The sequence below is a fragment of the Cervus canadensis genome, chromosome 26 (assembly GCF_019320065.1).
Source record: "Cervus canadensis isolate Bull #8, Minnesota chromosome 26, ASM1932006v1, whole genome shotgun sequence".
NCBI lineage: Eukaryota > Metazoa > Chordata > Mammalia > Artiodactyla > Cervidae > Cervus > Cervus canadensis.
Window position 1 is genome coordinate 34,757,404 of NC_057411.1, and position 17,060 is coordinate 34,774,463.

Here is a 17,060-nt window from a genome sequence, read left to right on the forward strand (position 1 = left end):
CCGAAAAGACTTATGGGAATTGGTAGGTCTTGACATTTTTTAGGTTAGCAATCAGTTAATATTTATGTATCCTTTCTTTCAGAAAAACAATAACATGCATTTGCTTTATACCAACAAATATTTTTATATAGTTCCAAGATGTTTATGGATTCCAGAAAAGCCCATCCAAAGACCCTCATGTTAACAGTCCTTGATAGATCCCACCCAACTCTGGGTGTATATAGTAATTCCTTGCATTTAAATGGACAAGCACTTTCACATCCATTGTAATCTTTTGTGACCTTTCACATGCATTGTGACCTTCCCTGTAATCCAAAGAGGTTAGGGCTGAGATGTTTAGCTGAGAAAGCAGCTGTTTTCGTACAATACTATCTTTGTAAATTTCTGAACCAACTTGCCTAATCATGATTTTGTGTTTTGTGAGACAGTATTCATTCTGTGTCTTAGTCAACAAAGATTTGAGGATAACTCATTTGTGACTGAAGGCCTCAGAATCTTCTTAGCGTTATTCATGCTTCTTGATCATACATAATTGTCATTACAGCTTCAATATACAATTGTATAATTTACAGTATTAGCCAAGGCTTAGAACTGCAGACTTTGATGGGTTGAGTAATAGAAGGCAAAAGCCTGTTGGATTTATTTTTTACTTTTAATTTTTTAATTGTAGTTGAATACAATGTTATGTTACTTTCAGGTGTACAATATGGTGATTCATCACTTATATACATTGTGAATTGATCACCACTATACGTTTACTATTTGTCTGTTCACCATATAAAGTTAGTGGAACGTTACTGACTATATTCCCTGTGTGGTACATTCCATCCCATGACTTACTTATTTTGTGGCTGGAAGTTGGTACTCTTTAATCTCCTTCACCTATTTTATCCTCCTCCCCATTCCTATCCTCTCTAAGCCAAATTGATTTTTCAAATTTAATTTTCCAGTATCTCACAATTATGAATAATGCTGCAATTTAAACATTGTGCATATGTATTTCCATTTTGTTTGGGGTATATCTTCAGGGTAAATTCCTAGAAGTGAATTATTGAGTTTAAGGATAAACGTTTATGTAAACTGAAGTGAAGGTGTTACTCACTCAGTTGTGTCTGATTCTTTGCAATCCCATTGGTTGTAGCCCCCAGGCTTCTCTGTCCATGGAATTCTCCAGGCAAGAATACTGGAGTGGGTTACCATTCCCTTCTCCAGGGGATCTTCCAGACCCAGGGATTGAACCCCGGTGTCCTGCATTGGAGGCAGATTCTTTACCATCTGAGCTCCAGGGAAGCTAATGTATATGTAATTTTAATAGATATTGCCAGATTTCCTTCTATGAGTGTTATAAGCTCCCCATCCCAAGCCCTGTAGGAGAGTGCCTGTTTCCCACAGCCTTGGTACGTTGTCATGCTTTTGAATCTTTGTCAGTCTGTTGGGTCTGAAATCGTATTTCAGTGTAGTTTTAATTTGTATTTCACTTACTTTGACTTAGTTGGAAAATCTCTACTTTGAAGAGCTAGCATAAAGCCAGTACCGCAACATAACTTAAAATTGAAAGGTGCTACTCAAGAACATTTTGTGCTTATATTTGGCCAGTCATGTCCTTTGAGCAGGGGCTTCCCAGGTGGTAAAGCACCTACCTGCCAAAACAGGAGGCAGCAGGAGATGCGGGTTCAATCCCTGGGTCGGGAGGATTCCCTGGTGGAAGAAATGGCAATCCAGTCCTGTATTCTTGCCTGGAGAATCCCATGGACAGAGGAGCCTGGCGGGCTACGGTCCGTGGGGTCACAATGGAGTGGGACACTGCTGAGTGACTGAGCACGCATACATGACCTTTGAAGAGACTAAGAACTTCAGTCAGCAGGAGGTCAGTCTTTTCTCTGAGGGGGAGTAGGAACTTACGTTAAAGAAAAGAAGGCTTTCTTTGGACAGCTGTGCCTTTACATTTTTTTCCATTTTCTCATGGTCCTTGCAGGTTGGCCAGGTTCATGGTGGATTGATGGGAATTATTCAGAGAGCCATGGTCAAGGCTTGTCCACATGTCTGGTTTGAACGCTCAGAAATGAAGGATCGTCACCTGGTTATTAAGAGGTAAGCAGTGACATTACTTGGTATCCATTGGGTTGGCATAAAATCTTGGCCTTCCCGTCAAAGAGGGCAGAGCCAGCAGTACTAGAAGTTAACACTAAAAATAAGGGTTAAAACTAAAATATATGGACCTCTGTTTGTGGTTGGCCATTTCTGGTGAGTCACCTGTCTTAACTGGATTTAAAAAATTTTGAATTCTCTACTCATGGTGGTATAGATGATGTGGTTAGAAGACCCATACATTTACATTGCCCTGACTTAGGTATTCCAGTCACTGAATTTCTAAAACTGAAAATTACTACCTTGAATGTAAATAATTGGTAACGGCTGAATAAATAGATGGTTGCTTAAGTATTTGCTGGATGTCATCACTTACACGCATCTAGAGATTGACAGGCAAAAACGCAAACTGGTTGTCTGAAGAGGCCTTACAAGTAGCTGAGAAAAGAAGAGAAGAGAAGGGCAAAGGAGAAAAGGAAAGATATACCCATCTGAATGCAAAGTTCCAAAGAATAGCAAGGAGAGGTAAGAAAGCCTTCCTCAGTGATCAGTGCAAAGAAACAGAGGAAAATAATAGAATGGGAAAGACTAGAGATTTCTTTAAGAAAATTAGAGATACCAAGGGAACATTTCATGCAAAGATGGGCACAATCAAGGACAGAAACGGTATGGACCTAACAGAAACAGAAGATATTAAGAAAAGGTGGCAAGAATACACAGAAGAACTATACAAAAAAGCTGTTAATGACCCAGATAACCATGAATGGTGTGATTACTCATCTAGAGCCAGACATCCTGGAGTGCAAAGTCAAGTGGGCCTTAGGAAGCATCACTAAGAACAAAGCTAGTGGTGGTGATGGAATTCCAGCTGAGCTATTTCAAATCCTAAAAGATGATATTGTGAAAGTGCTGCACTCAATATGCCAGCAAATTTGGAAAACTCAGCAGTGGCCACAGGACTGGAAAAGGTCAGTTTTCATTCCAATCCCAAAGAAGGGCAACACTAAAGAATGTTCAGACTGCTGCACAGTTGTACTTATCTCACACGCTAGCAAAGTAATGCTCAAAATTCTCCAAGCCAGGCTTCAACAGTATGTGAACCGTGAACTTCCAGATGTTCTAGCTGGATTTAGAAAAGGCAGAGAAACCAGAGATTAGATTGCCAACAACCACTGGATCATTGAAAAAGCAAGAGAGTTCCAGAAAATCGCCTACTCCTGCTTTATTGATTATGCCAGAGCCTTTGACTGTGTGGATCACAACAAAGTGTGGAAAATTTTTCAAGAGATGGGAATACCAGACCCCACCTGACCTGCCTCCTGGGAAATCTGTATGCGGGTCAAGAAGCAATGGTTAGAATGGGATATGGAACAATGGACTGGTTCCAAATTGGGAAAGGAGTATGTCAAGGCTGTATATTGTCACTCTGCTTATTTAACTTATATGCAGAGTACATCATGTGAAATACCCGGCTGGATGAAGCACAAGCTGGAATCAAGATTGCCGGGAGAAATAGCAATAACCTCAGATATGCAGATGACACCACACTTATGGCAGAAAGCGAAGAAGAAATAAAGAGCCTCTTGATGAAAGTGAAAGAGGAGAGGGAAAAAGTTGGCTTCAAACTCAACTTTCAAAAAGTAAGATCATGACACCTGGTCCCATCACTTCATGGCAAGTAGATGAGGAAACAATGGAAACAGTGAGAAAATTTATTTTCTAGAGCTCCAAAATCACTGCATATTGTGACTGCAGCCATGAAATTAAAAGACGCTTGCTTGTTAGAAGAAAAGCTATGACCAACCTAGAAAGTGAATAAAGAAAGTGAAAGTCGCTCACTTTCATCGTGAAAAGTTGTCTCTTTGCGACCCCATGGACTATATATAGTCCATGGAATTCTCCATGCCAGAATAGTGGAGTGGGTAGCCTTTCTCTTCTTCAGGGTATCTTCTGAATCCAGGGATCGAAGCCAGGTCTCCCGCATTGCAGATGGATTCTTTAGCAACTGAGCCACAACCAACCTAGACATCATATTAAAAAGCAGAGTCATTATTTGCCGACAAAGGTCCATCTAGTTAAAGCTATGTTTTTTCCAGTAGTCATGTATGGATGTGCGTTGGACCATAAAGCTGAGCCCCGAAGAATTGATGCTTTTGAACTGTGGTGTTGGAGAAGATTCTTGAGAGTCTCTTGGATTGCAAGTAGATCAAACCAGTCCAGTCAATCCTATAGGAAATCAGACCTGACTATTCATTGGAAGGACTGATGCTGAAGCTGAAACTCCCAATACTTTGGATATTTGATGCAAAGAGTTATCTCACTGGGAAAGACCCTGATGCTGGGAAAGATTGAAGACAGGAGAAGAAGGGGATGACAGCGGATGAGATGGTTGGATGGCATCACCAACTCAATGGACATGAGTTTGAGCAAGCTCTTGGAGTTGGTGATAGACGGGCAAGCCTGGTGTGCTGTAGTCCGTGGGGCTGCAAAGAGTTGGACACGATTGAGCGACTGAATTGAACTGAGAGGCAGACAGAGCTAGCGCTCTTTATGGAACAGGACGGGAAACTTCTGGGTCTTGGAGTGGAGTTAAGCTACCAGAAACCTTTGTTTGAAGCAGCTTTTTGCCTGAGACCTTTAACTGGAGGCACTCGAGTCATTGCCTCTGTGAATATGATGGTGGGCTATGCTTGTAAGAGTGAAACGGTACGTGCCTATTGAAATGTCTTTAAGGTTAGAGAACTGTTTCCCTTCTTGTGATTATTGAGCAGTGGTGTGCACCCTGGCAGTTGTAATCTGTCTCAGCTATGCCAACTCTTACACTTGTTTAGAAAGGGGCCAACTTGAGTTTATTTCCTTTCTCTTCTCCTTATTGCTTTATAGTTATATTTGTGTTAGTGGAGAGTAAAGAATACCAAAGAGAGATTGGGATTGATGTATGCACACTTGCATGTGTAAAATAGATAGCTAGTGGGAAGCTGATGTATAGCACAGGGAGCTCAGCTCAGAGCTGTGATGACATAGAGGGGTGGGATGGGGGTAGGGTGGAATCGAGGCTCAAGAGGGAGGAGCTATATGTATCCTTATAGCTGATTCACGTTGTGGTATAGCAGAAATTAACACAATATTGTAAAGCAACTGTATACCAATTTTAAAAAATTTGCATGATTTAATTGAACCTAAAAGAAAGATACCAAAGAGGATTCCCACCTCTCTACTTTTGAAGGTATAATTTAGATCCTTTGTTTTTCTTCACAGACTAAAAGAACATATTGCTGATAAGAAAGAATTACCCATATTAATCTTTCCTGAAGGTGAGAAGTGGGATTGCTTACCAAGTTATGGTTGATAACAACAGGTACCCGAAGTATATGGGGAGCTGGATTGTTCTGGAGCTGGCATTCTTAGTCCAGATTTCTGCTGTCCTTTAGGAATGGCATGGCCTCTCTGAGCCAGTAATTCCCTGCTTTCTTATGAGGTTTGATGGAAGTCATGGTACCTTTTGGATCTCAGAAGTTGTTTCTGGGTAATAAAGTTTGATGGGCTGGCTTCCCTGGTGGCTCAGATGGTGAAGAATCTGCCTGCAATGCAGGAGACTCGGGTTCGATCCTTGGGCTGGGAAGATCCTCTGGAGAAGGAAATGGCAATCCACTCCAGTATTCTTGGCTGGAGAATTCCATGGACAGAGGAGCCTGGTGGGCTACAGTCCATGGGGCCCCAAAGAGTTGGACATGACTGAGTGACTAACAATTTCACTTTTAATGAACTTAGATAGGTATTGTCCATAACTTTATAAAGGTCCTTATTTTAAAATATATTGAAGTCGCCATCTGTTGTGAAGAAACTGTATCTCTAGAGTAGTCAACAATAAAGTAAAATTTGTTGTTAAACAGGCTTAGAACTGTTGAATTACTACTACTTAAACAGGAGTTAATTTGTAAAGTGATAGTATTTAAAATATCTGTAATTTTAAAAAAAAGTCTGTAATTTTGATGTGACCTGAATATTTTAAATTATTTTATAACAAAATATTTCCTTTTCAAATTGACTGCTTTAAAAAATTTCACTCCCTACCAATGTGCTTATAGGAACTTGTATCAACAATACTTCAGTTATGATGTTTAAAAAAGGAAGCTTTGAAATTGGAGGAACCATCCATCCAGTTGCCATTAAGGTAAGACAGATTATCCACTCTCACACCCCTCCCCGCCAAAGACAGTGACTTGGTCACTTTATTTTGATATAATTTCAAACTTAAGATTTGTAAGAATAAGGAATACTTGTGTGCTGTTTGCTTCCCTGGTTGTTCAGATGGTAAAGAATCTGACTGCAATGCAGGAGACCCGAGTTTGATCCCTGAGTTTGGAAGATCCCCTGGGGAAGGAAGTGGCAACCCCCTCCAGGATTCTTGCCTGGAGAATTCCATGGACAGTGGAGGCTCATGGGCTACACAGTCCATGGGGTCACAAAGAGTCGGGCACGACTGAGCGTGTGCTCTTCATTCATATCCACCAACTGTTTACATTTGTCCCATTTGCTAGATCTCTTTCTATTGATACAGATATAGATATGTAGCGGTAGGGAGATACTATGTGCCAAGCCAGTGTCTGGGTACTGAGGACACTGTGATATCAGTGTCAGATACTATTCCTGCTTTAGACCCACCTCCCAGTGAAGTGGGTAGACAGACTTTTAAGAATCATGTCAATAACCCTCCAGTCTGAGCACTCTGAGGCTCTACTCAGGGGAGTTACCTGGCCTGATTTATTCTTGATTTTGTTTCTTTTCTTTTGTTAAAAGTTTCATTGGAATATAGTTGATTTACAGTGCTGTGTTTGTTTTCAGGTGTTCACAAAGTGAATCCACTCGGGTATACACACACATGTATCCAGTCTTTTAGCTCCTTTTCCCACATAGGCTGTTACAGAGTATTGAGTAGGCTTCCCTGTGCTGTGTGGCAGGTCCTTATTAGTCATCTATTTTATACATATAGTCGTGTGTTTATGTTGATCTCAGTCTCCTAATCTATCCCTCCCCTCCTTTACCCCCTGGTAACCACAGGTTGTTTTCTACATCTTGTTGGCTCTTTGGATCCTTTCTGTCCAGTAAAGTAGCTTCTTTTTGTTTTTTTGGAGGGGGGCAGGTCTGATGGATGTTTGGCCTGTCATCTACTGACATGTAAAAGAGATGCTGCCATTTAATTCCTAACTAGAATGCATTTTCTTTTCTCAGTATAATCCTCAGTTTGGTGATGCGTTTTGGAACAGTAGTAAATACAACATGGTGAGCTACCTGCTTCGAGTGATGACCAGCTGGGCCATCGTCTGTGACGTGTGGTACATGCCCCCCATGACCAGAGAGGTATTGCATAGATAACAGGTGCTTTATCTAATCAGATGAAGGCAAGAAAACCTTTACCTGCACGTGTGGGTGTCTCCTTTCCTCATATCAGTTGAATTTGGACTTTCTGCCTTCTTGGCAAATGAGTCATTTAACAAAAATGTATCTAGCGCTCTTGAAAATCTCACTGGTTTTAGATCAAGAGACTCTTTTCCATAATAGTTTTTACCATTGTTGTTGGTTTATTGAACCTACAGATACTGTAGAATGTTTTATCTTGCGTAAGTCTAGTAAAGAGCATAATAAATATATATATGTGATAAAGATATTAAACAAAAAGAGCACTGCATTTTCTTGATGGAACAAATGGTATTTGCTATAATTCAGAATAGAGCATATTTGAGTTAAAAATGTGAATATTGTACTTTAAAACAAATCTAAATGATTGTGAGATATTTGAAAGCGTTGTTTGAGAACTGTCTTCAGGATGTGCTGGTCATTTTTTATTCCAGGAAGGGGAAGATGCAGTCCAGTTCGCTAACAGGGTTAAGTCTGCTATCGCTGTGCAAGGAGGGTTGACCGAGCTTCCTTGGTAAGAAATTTTTCAGAAGTTTTATTACTTTAAAAAATAGATCATTTATTATGCTTTTTAGTTGGAGGTTTAGCTGACATTGACAGTGGTTGATACAGCATAATGATGGCTTAAATAAGATTGAATTGTACCTCTCATACTTCATCATAGGCAGCCTAGACTGGTACAACAGCTCATTTTGTATTGATCTACCATCCTCAGTGTCGTCCAGGACGGCTCTGCCCAGTGAGTACCGTAACGTGACTAGCAGGGAAGAACTAAAACAAGAAGAATGCATTCATGTCTTTAAGAGCACAAGCTGGAAGTTGGACATGCCACTTCCACTTCTGTCTGTTGACTCGAACTCAAGTCACGTGATGGCACCTTGTTGCAGAGGATGCTCGGAAATGCAGTCTTTGTTCTGCTTGGCCCTGTTAGTGGCTCGGTCATGTCTGACTCTTTGCAACCCCATGGAACTGGGTTTTGCCAGGCTTCTCTGTCCATGTAATGGGGTTGCCATTTCTTTCTCTAGGGGATCTTCCCGACCCAGGGATCAAACCCAGGTCTCCACATTGCAGGCAGACTCCTTATGTCAGAGCCGCCAGGGAAGCTCCTGCTTGGCCATATGTCTAGCTAAAATTTAGGGATCTTTCACTGAAGAAGAAAGTGGGGTTGGATTTGAGGGGAATGGATCTTTAAAGGCAGGGGGCAACTTACAAACTTGTTCTTGTTTATCTCCAGCTGTAATTATATTAAAGAAAACTTCAAAACTTGACAGGAAGTAAGTGAAATATTATAAGTATGGATATCTATGGCTTTATTTTTGTGTTTTTTTAAGAAAGATAGAATATAGGTGAGAGTATTAATCTGATCAGGCTGCCAGAACAAGCTCCCATAGACTGGGTGGCTTAAACAACAGAAATTTATTTTGTCACAGTTCCGAAGGCTGGAAGCTCTCTGGTGTGTCTTCTTACACGGACACTGTTCCTGTCTTGAGGGCCCATCCCTGATGACCTCATCTATACCTAATTGACTCCCCAAATCTCCATCTCCAAATACTCTATTACTGAGGGTTAGGGCTTCAGGACGTGAATTTTGGGGGGCACATGCAAACATTTTGCCTGTGTCAGTGAGGGTTGAATATCCCTAGGTTATAACGGGAGATTAAATTTGTACATATACACAGACATTGTATTAGCATATTTAGCACAAAAACAGTTCATTCGTTAAGTCCTGTGCATTTAATAAAGTCCCTGCTATCTATCTATTTGGTGTTTTGAAAACACTTGACTTGAGAAGTTCGCTAGAAGCAATTTTGGGAGTGTCGTGGAGCAGGATGTGGCTAGGCAAGTCTGGCTGTGAGCTTGGCAGCCAAAACCTTTTGAACCGGCAGAGGTACCCAGGACTGCTTAGGGATTAAGCCTATGAAGAAGGGCTGCCTGGATTCTTATATACCCTTTAATGCAAGGGTCGGGGATGTCTCTAAAATAATTTCATCAACTCACGTATCTTGAACACAACTAATTTCACCCAGGAAAGTCTGTTTCTGGCATCTGTCTTGCTAATTAACAAGCCACTAACTTCTGCAGTGATAACCCATTTCTAAATTCACTATGCTAATTAACAAAGCTTGGAAAGTTGATGGGTGATCAAGATAGTGGAAGCCTTATAGTGGCATCTCTGGAGGGTGGCCTTCTAATTAAATGCCTGGCTGACCGCTCTGGGGCTGTGAGTTCTTGATTTAGGGCAACTCCCTGAACTGTGGTTAAGATAGCTTAGGACTAACATTCTTATTACACTCTCTAAACTGGAATATGTGAAACTAAATTTCAGACATCCTACTGAAACCAGGTGACTCAGAGTGGGACTTCAGTCCACGTGGCCAGGACTTGAACCCTGCCTAAACCTAGATGGGGACTTGAGCCCACGGTGTTTTAACTAGAATCACTCACCTGATGTCTGGGGTTACTGAGGCTCAGGTACTTTGTGTCCCAGTGCAGAAGAAATTCAGTAAGAGGCAAAGTGATAGGCAAGAAGTAGATTTGTTACTATAGAACAGTTGAGGAAATGCAAATGGGCAGGTTGCCTACCTCACAAATTAAGTGGTCTATAATTTTATAATCAAAGGAAAATGAGGGAGAGGAAAAGACTGTCTTCTTTGAGCAGAGGTCAAGCTTATATCACTAGCTCCTCCTTTGTATTGGGTAGGAGAGACCCTTGTAGGGTCAGACCTTGTAGGGTCAGACACTATCATAGCTTATTCAAATCAGTAGGAGGGTGGTAATGTTTTTCTTTGACCTAATGACCTGGGGAATGTCTCATGCTTTTTATTTATGACTTTATAGCAAAGCAAACCTGCTTCATTCCATGATAATCCCATAGTTTTCTTGAGCAATCATTAACTTACAGTGGTCTGCCAAAATTTCCTAAGTTTCTCTGTCTATAGTCCCATACTGGGACCTTTACAACTACCGGTTGCTGTTTAGTCCCTCAGTCATGTCTGACTCTTTGTGATCCCATCAACTGCAGCACTCCAGGCTTCCCTGTCCCTCACTGTCTCCCAGAATTTGCTCAAATTCATGTCCATTGAGTCGGTGATGCCAACCAACAATCTCATTCTCTGTCGCCCCCTTCTTCTCCTGCCCTCAATCTTTCCCAGCATCAGGGTTTTTTCCAATGAGTCAGCTCTTTGCATCAGGTGACCAAAGTATTGGGGCATATTCGGGGTTGATTTCCTTTAGGATTGACTGGTTTGATTTCTTTGCAGTCCAAGGGACTCTCAAGAGTCTTTTCTAGCACCGCAATTCAAAAGCTTGAGTTTTTTGGCGCTCAACCTTCTTTATGGTTCAACTTTCATATCCGTACATGGCTACTGGAAAAATCATAGCTTTGACTAGACGGACCTTTCTTGAGCAATCAGTCTCCCAAAGTTTCCTAGGATTCTGTATCTATCTATAGTCCCCTACCGGGACCTTTATAACTACTTGTATAAGTATCCTATTCTGTCCTTATCACTGCCATCACGAAATAACAGGCTTACCAATGCTCTAGTTTACAGATGTCTTAATGACCCATGTTCATATGTATAACTGGCTTCCTCTTCCTCGTCCATTGCTTTCTATTCTTTATCCCTCCTTCCTTTTACTTGATATCCTAACCCTAGTCCTGCCCTGAAGCCATTATGAAAAGCTTAGAGCTTTAGATCTGTAGCCTCAGGTACCAAGGAAAGGAAGAAAGCCTTGCAAAACAAAGAGAGCCTAAGGGAGTTAGCTCCAGGACAGACTGTCCTCAGCCAGACTGGCTTGAACAAAATGACAGAAATGATCCTCATAGTTTTAAAATTGCCTTTTATCAGGCTATATGCAGTTTTATATACAAAAAAAGTTACTTTTAATTACTTAAGACTCTTCTTTTAAAAGAAAATAAGCTCACTGCTTTTCCAGTTGTGTTTGTCATTCATCTGTTGGGTATGAATTAACATGTCTAGATTCCCCCCGCCCCCCAGATTAAATGAGAACTTAATTGAATCATCTTTTTAAAAATTATTATGTGACTATTTTTAAAAATTTATTGATTGATTGATTTTCTGCTGGCTCGTTGCGGCAGGTGGGTTTTCTTTAGTTGCAGTGAGTAGGAGCTACTCTCTAGTAGCGGTGCAGGAGTTTCTCATTGCTGTGGCTTTTCTTGTTGTAGATGTCGATTAAAAAAGATGCACCACGTGAGAGTTACAAGTTTTATTTAGGGCGAAATGAGGACTGTAGCCTAGGAGATAGCACCTCAGATTGCTCTGAGAGACTACTCCAAAGAGGTAGTGGGGGAAGGTCAATATATAAGATTTGGGTGAATGAAGCACTTTACGAGAGGTTTTCTGCTCGTCATGAAGAGCTGATGTCATCATGAAGGGACTTAGTGATTTTCTAGATATGAAGAGATGCAAAGATTGGGATCATGAAATCAGTTCCTGAAAACATCTACCTCTCTAAAGGCCTGTTCTGTCAGATTCCGTGGAGCACAGAGTGCCTCGCTCTCCACCCTAAACTCCCTCAGGGGTTGTTGAGGGTCAGCAGCTGCAGCAGCAGAGGGTTCAGTCTCCGCAGAGGCAGATGGCAAATGCCCTCGTTGTTGTTCAGTCCCTGGCAAATCCTCTTGGCAAGTGCCAGTTTGTAGTTGACACAGAGCGTGGGCTCTAGGTGCACAGGCTTCGGTAGTTGCAGCACATGGGCAGTCGTTTGGGGCACGGCTTAGCTGCGCCTCGGCATGTGGGATCCTCCCAGACCAGGGATCTAACCTGTGTCCCCTGCATTGACAGGTGGATTCTTAACCACCGGACCACCAGGGAAGCCCTCAATTGTATCATCTTAAACTGGCTTTTATATTCAGCTGCTGCCCTCCTTAAGAACTAAGACCTGCCGTTGCAAAGGGGAATTGAATAAAGTCTTGAAGTCTCCGCTGGCGTGCCTAGAGCAGTGGCTCAGAGGGTAAAGCGTCCGCCTGCAGCGCGGGAGACCCGGGTTCGATCCCTGGGAAGATCCCCTGGAGAGGGAAATGGCAACCCACTCCAGTACTCTTGCCTGGAAAATTCCATGGATGGAGGAACCTGGTAGGCTACAGTCCATAGGATTGCAAAGAATTGGACCCAACTGAGTGACTTCACTTTCACTTTCTTTAGAAGGGAGATGCTCAGGATTTTCAAGGACAGATGTCGCTAATTGATTTGTTGCCTGTTTTGGCCTGGACCTCAGAAAAGGAGGAATGGCCTTTCCTCTGGCTCTCCCTCCCTTTCTTATTTCTTACCAACCATCCTGGATGGCATCACCGACTCGATGGACATGAGTTTGAGTAAGCTCTGGGAGTTGGTGATGGACAGGGAAGCTGGGTGTGCTGGAGTCCACGGGGTCCCAAAGAGTCGGACACAACTGAGCGACTGAACTGGTAACTCAGCTGGTAAAGAATCTGCCTACAATGCAGGAGACGCCAGTTCGATTCCTGGGTCTGGAAGATCCCTGGAGAAGGGATAGGCTACCCACTCCAGTATTCTTGGGCTTTTCTGGCGGCTCAGACAGTAAAGAATCCGCCTGCAATGCGGGAGACCTGGATTTGATCCCTGGGTTGGGAAGATCCCCTGGAGGAGAGCATGGCAACCCACTCCAGTATTCTTGCCTGGAGAATCCCCACAGACAGAGAAGCCTGGCGGGCTACAGTCCATGGGGTCACAAAGAACTGGACTTGACTGAGCGACTAAGCACCACACACATTGCTTTTATGTGAATTCTGAATAGTAAGGACTGATGTTGAAGCTGAAACTCCAATACTTTGGCCACCTGATGCGAAGAGCTGACTCATTGGAAACGACCCTGATGCTGGGAAAGATTGAAGGCGGGAGGAGAAGGGGACGAGAGAGGATGAGATGGTTGGATGGCATCACCAACTCAATGGGCATGGGTTTAGGTGGACTCCGGGAGTTGGTGATGGACAGGGAGGCCTGGCGTGCTGCAGTTCATGGGGTTGCAAAAAGTCGGCCACAACTGAGTGACTGAACTAAACTGAACTGAAGAACTAAGAAAGGCAGGGAGAGCCAGAGGAAAGGCCATTCCTCCTTTTCTGAGGTCCAGGCCAAAACAGGCAACAGGTCAATTAGCAACATCTCTTCTTGAGCAGCCAAAACAGGCAACAAGTCAGTTAACCAACATCTGTCCTTGAGCAGATGTTGAGTGGTGCCAGGGAAACCCCTAAATGCTGTGTATAGTGAGAAGCATCTCCTGTGGATAAAAGAGGCTCTTGTGGACAATTCTGGAGGTCGCATGACAACTTCTAACCTTATTTCATGGAAATTTCCTACAGCTGACCCCCTGGAAGATTTGTGGGCCGAAGTCCATTTTTAAAGTTGAGGACTTCGTGGTGGATCATGTCTTAGTTTTGACTCTAGAGGCCTGGACATTACAGCGGACTCAGGCTGCCTTCTGTTTGTAGGTCAAGCTCTGTCTTCACGGCATTGAGTTCACTGGCTAACCTATGAAACTCCCATCATCATTAGAGAGACTTGATAAACATTCATGCTTAGCTGGGTTAAAATTAAACAGGCAGAGTATAAAGTAAGCACTTTCTTGGTCCGTGGTCTCCTGGGAATTAAAATCTAAAGTGTGAGATTAGGAGAGAGTGGATCCGATAATCCAGTCTTCTTCCAGGTCTTCCAACTTGTTTCTTTGTATTGTCAAAAGAAGGAAAGACATACACAATCCTTTTAACTTTGGCAGGTCTGATTTTTACCACCCTGGAGAGAGTTCAAAGATTCACAGGCTGTGAAATAAGGAATGCAGCTTACATAGGCCCTGTGATTTGTTGAATGCCATTCATGTTTTTGTTGTTTGTTTTATTTATTTTGAGTCTCTTTTGGAATATGGAAGATTATCAATACTTACAATAGAGCACTTTGAATCAAAACATGACTGGTTAGACACAGGATTAGATATGAATCATGAGCCCATTTCTTTTTGAGGAATTTATCCCCCCCCACCCCCACACATAGCACCTTCATCATTTCTTATATGTATATTTATAGTGAGACCAGGGAAGCCCAGTAACTCAGACGGTAAAGCATCTGCCTGGAATGCAGGAGACCTGGGTTTGAAACCTGGGTCAGGAAGATCCTCTGGAGAAGGAAATGGCAACCCACTCCAGTGTTCTTGCCTGGAGAATCCTATGGACAGAGGAGCCTGGTGGGCTACAGTCCATGGGGTTGCAAGGAGTTGGACATGACTGAGTGACTAACATACACATAGGCCGATTTAGATGAAAAAATCTAGTACTTGTCTTTCCTTGGGGAAAAAGATAGGTAAACAGTCCAAGTTTTAATATCACATCCAAATATGGAAGATAGCAGCCCTAACTTCTAAAAAGAAAGTGAGCAGTGAAATTGTGCTGAATTCTTACCAAACATCAAAGAGATTGTTCCTTCAAGTAACACAGGTCTGGTTGAGCGGTAGAGCAGAGACTGAAGTCTGGGTTTTTCTGCTTCCAGATCCACTGTACTTTGCCTCTTCTGAGCATCTGCTCAGCGCCATGGCACTGTGCAACATGTATGAGTAGGTAACCTTTTGAAATCATTGCTGGGAGTATTTATGTGTCTTTCTGTTCTCAGGGATGGAGGGCTGAAGAGAGCCAAGGTGAAGGACACCTTTAAGGAAGAGCAGCAGAAGAATTACAGCAAAATGATTGTGGGCAATGGATCTCTCAAGTCGGAATTGAACTGAATGCCATGCAGGCTTTCCAGAGCTAGTCCTTAGAAATGGAACGGGGTGGAGATTTTTTGTTTTTTCTTTTGACAAGGAGAAGAAGGAAGTGCGTTGTTTTGCCTTTTACTTTTTTTTTTTTTAATTGTTAACCTTTTCTACAGGATGGTTGTCTCTACCTCCTCTTGCCAGAGGCGGAACCTACGGTGCCATTTTTGGCTTTTGTTGTTAAAGCATTAGCCACATGAACTGTAAAGTCGTGTGCTGAGTTTGAACTGATTCTGCCTTTTGTGAAATGACTGTGGCCTTGTGGATTGAATGAAATATTTGTACTGGAAAAAGCTCTTCTAAAACACTTTGGGAATTCATTGTGTTTGGAACTCATTGAGAGGGCAGTTCTCAAGAAAATACCCCACACTTTGTTCATGATTCGTTTTCACACGCCCTTCCCTTCCCACTTTCCTTACTTAAACAAGGATTCCACATTAGGTTCTAATGGCTGTCATGGTTTTGTCCTACTACAAGATTGAAAAGAAAAATGGAAGACAGTCTTTAGGAGAAAGGACAGCTTTGTGGCCCCTTGATCTGAAAGTTGAAAGGAAATTAAATATCTTTTACTGGCGTGTTAGAGGAGACATCCCATTTGGTGAACTTTACCAAAGAAAAGTGAATCTACGTTACAGTGAGCGCATATTTATATGTAGGAGACTTTCAAATAGACCTATGTTAGCCAGCAACCGGTGATAAAGCTTTTAGTTTTCCATGTTTCTATAGTAAAGGTCTCTACCTGATGCCTCTCGCATCTACTGATTTGTTTGATCCATGTCACCAAACACATTTCAAAGAGGAAGAGCCTCTGACAACCACCACCAGTCACATTGAGCGTCTTCCGCAGAGGTGGGGGTGTTGTGAGTGAAGTGTTTGGCGCTGTTCCTCCCCCATCACCCCTTTGTCCTTTATTTCAGAACTTTCCCATTTTCTTAAACATGAAAATAAGTGGTAAAATTACCTTTTGGAATCTGAGCCTTAAATCTTTTGAAGGGGAAAATCAGTGTTTCCCGACTGTGCAGCCTAAGCAATGTTGATAGCAATATAGTGCCATCAGAGTGTTATTTCTCTTCTGGGAACCATGTACAAAATGTGACACTGTCTTACGGTGAATATAAATAAATTCTATATTTCTAAACGTGTGTTGCATTATTTTCTCTGTACCTCAGCTCTCTTGCCTTCTTTTGATTTTGAGTAAGTTAAATTTTTTCACATTACAATCAAGGATTGTTTGTTTTTTCATTTCAGTGACATAGTTGGATTTTATTCGACTGGAACGGCTGGAAAATGAGAAACATGAACCATTGGTTTTGCTGTGTTTTTTTTTCTCTCTCCTTTTTTTTTTTAAGCTAAGTTGTCTGGACTCTGACTCTTGGACCTCGTCTTGAGCAAAGACAGAGACTTCAGTTGTTTTGCAAATGAACGCAGGCACTCCTCTCTTAACTGAGATAGGCCTGCCCCAGCACAATCAATGTGTATTCTTCTCCTCAAGCTTTATGGATTTGATCCCAAAGGAAAATTTGTGAACAGGTGACCGTCACCGTCAGCTAGCTTTCTTTTCTTACTTCCCCCTATCTTTTTCCTTTGTTCTTGCTTTAACCTTTGCCCCGACACCCCCAAAAAACTCTCTTGAGGGTAAGCTTTGACCCCAAATCAGTGAATTTGTATGTTGAGGTGACTCTGTTTTTTTCTCAGAAGATTTCCTTTTTCTTTTTGCTTGTCATATATTCAATACAGCTTGAATTAATAAACTCATTCTATTAATTCGGTCAATTCTCAGAAAA

General features: G+C 42.1%; 1 protein-coding gene across 3 annotated transcripts in view; it reads left to right on the top strand.

The window, feature by feature from the left end:
* Positions 1-16,414, top strand: part of GPAT3 (glycerol-3-phosphate acyltransferase 3) — a 63,939-nt gene extending 47,525 nt beyond the window's left edge. For all 3 annotated transcript variants that reach the window (XM_043448180.1, XM_043448179.1, XM_043448181.1), the window contains exons 8-13: positions 1,976-2,091; positions 5,347-5,402; positions 6,177-6,262; positions 7,321-7,449; positions 7,941-8,020; positions 15,138-16,414. In XM_043448180.1, the coding sequence (XP_043304115.1) occupies positions 1,976-2,091; positions 5,347-5,402; positions 6,177-6,262; positions 7,321-7,449; positions 7,941-8,020; positions 15,138-15,249 (579 nt within the window). In that variant the 3' untranslated portion in view covers positions 15,250-16,414. The remainder of the gene's footprint in view (positions 1-1,975; positions 2,092-5,346; positions 5,403-6,176; positions 6,263-7,320; positions 7,450-7,940; positions 8,021-15,137) is intronic.
* The last annotated feature ends 646 nt before the right edge of the window (positions 16,415-17,060 follow it).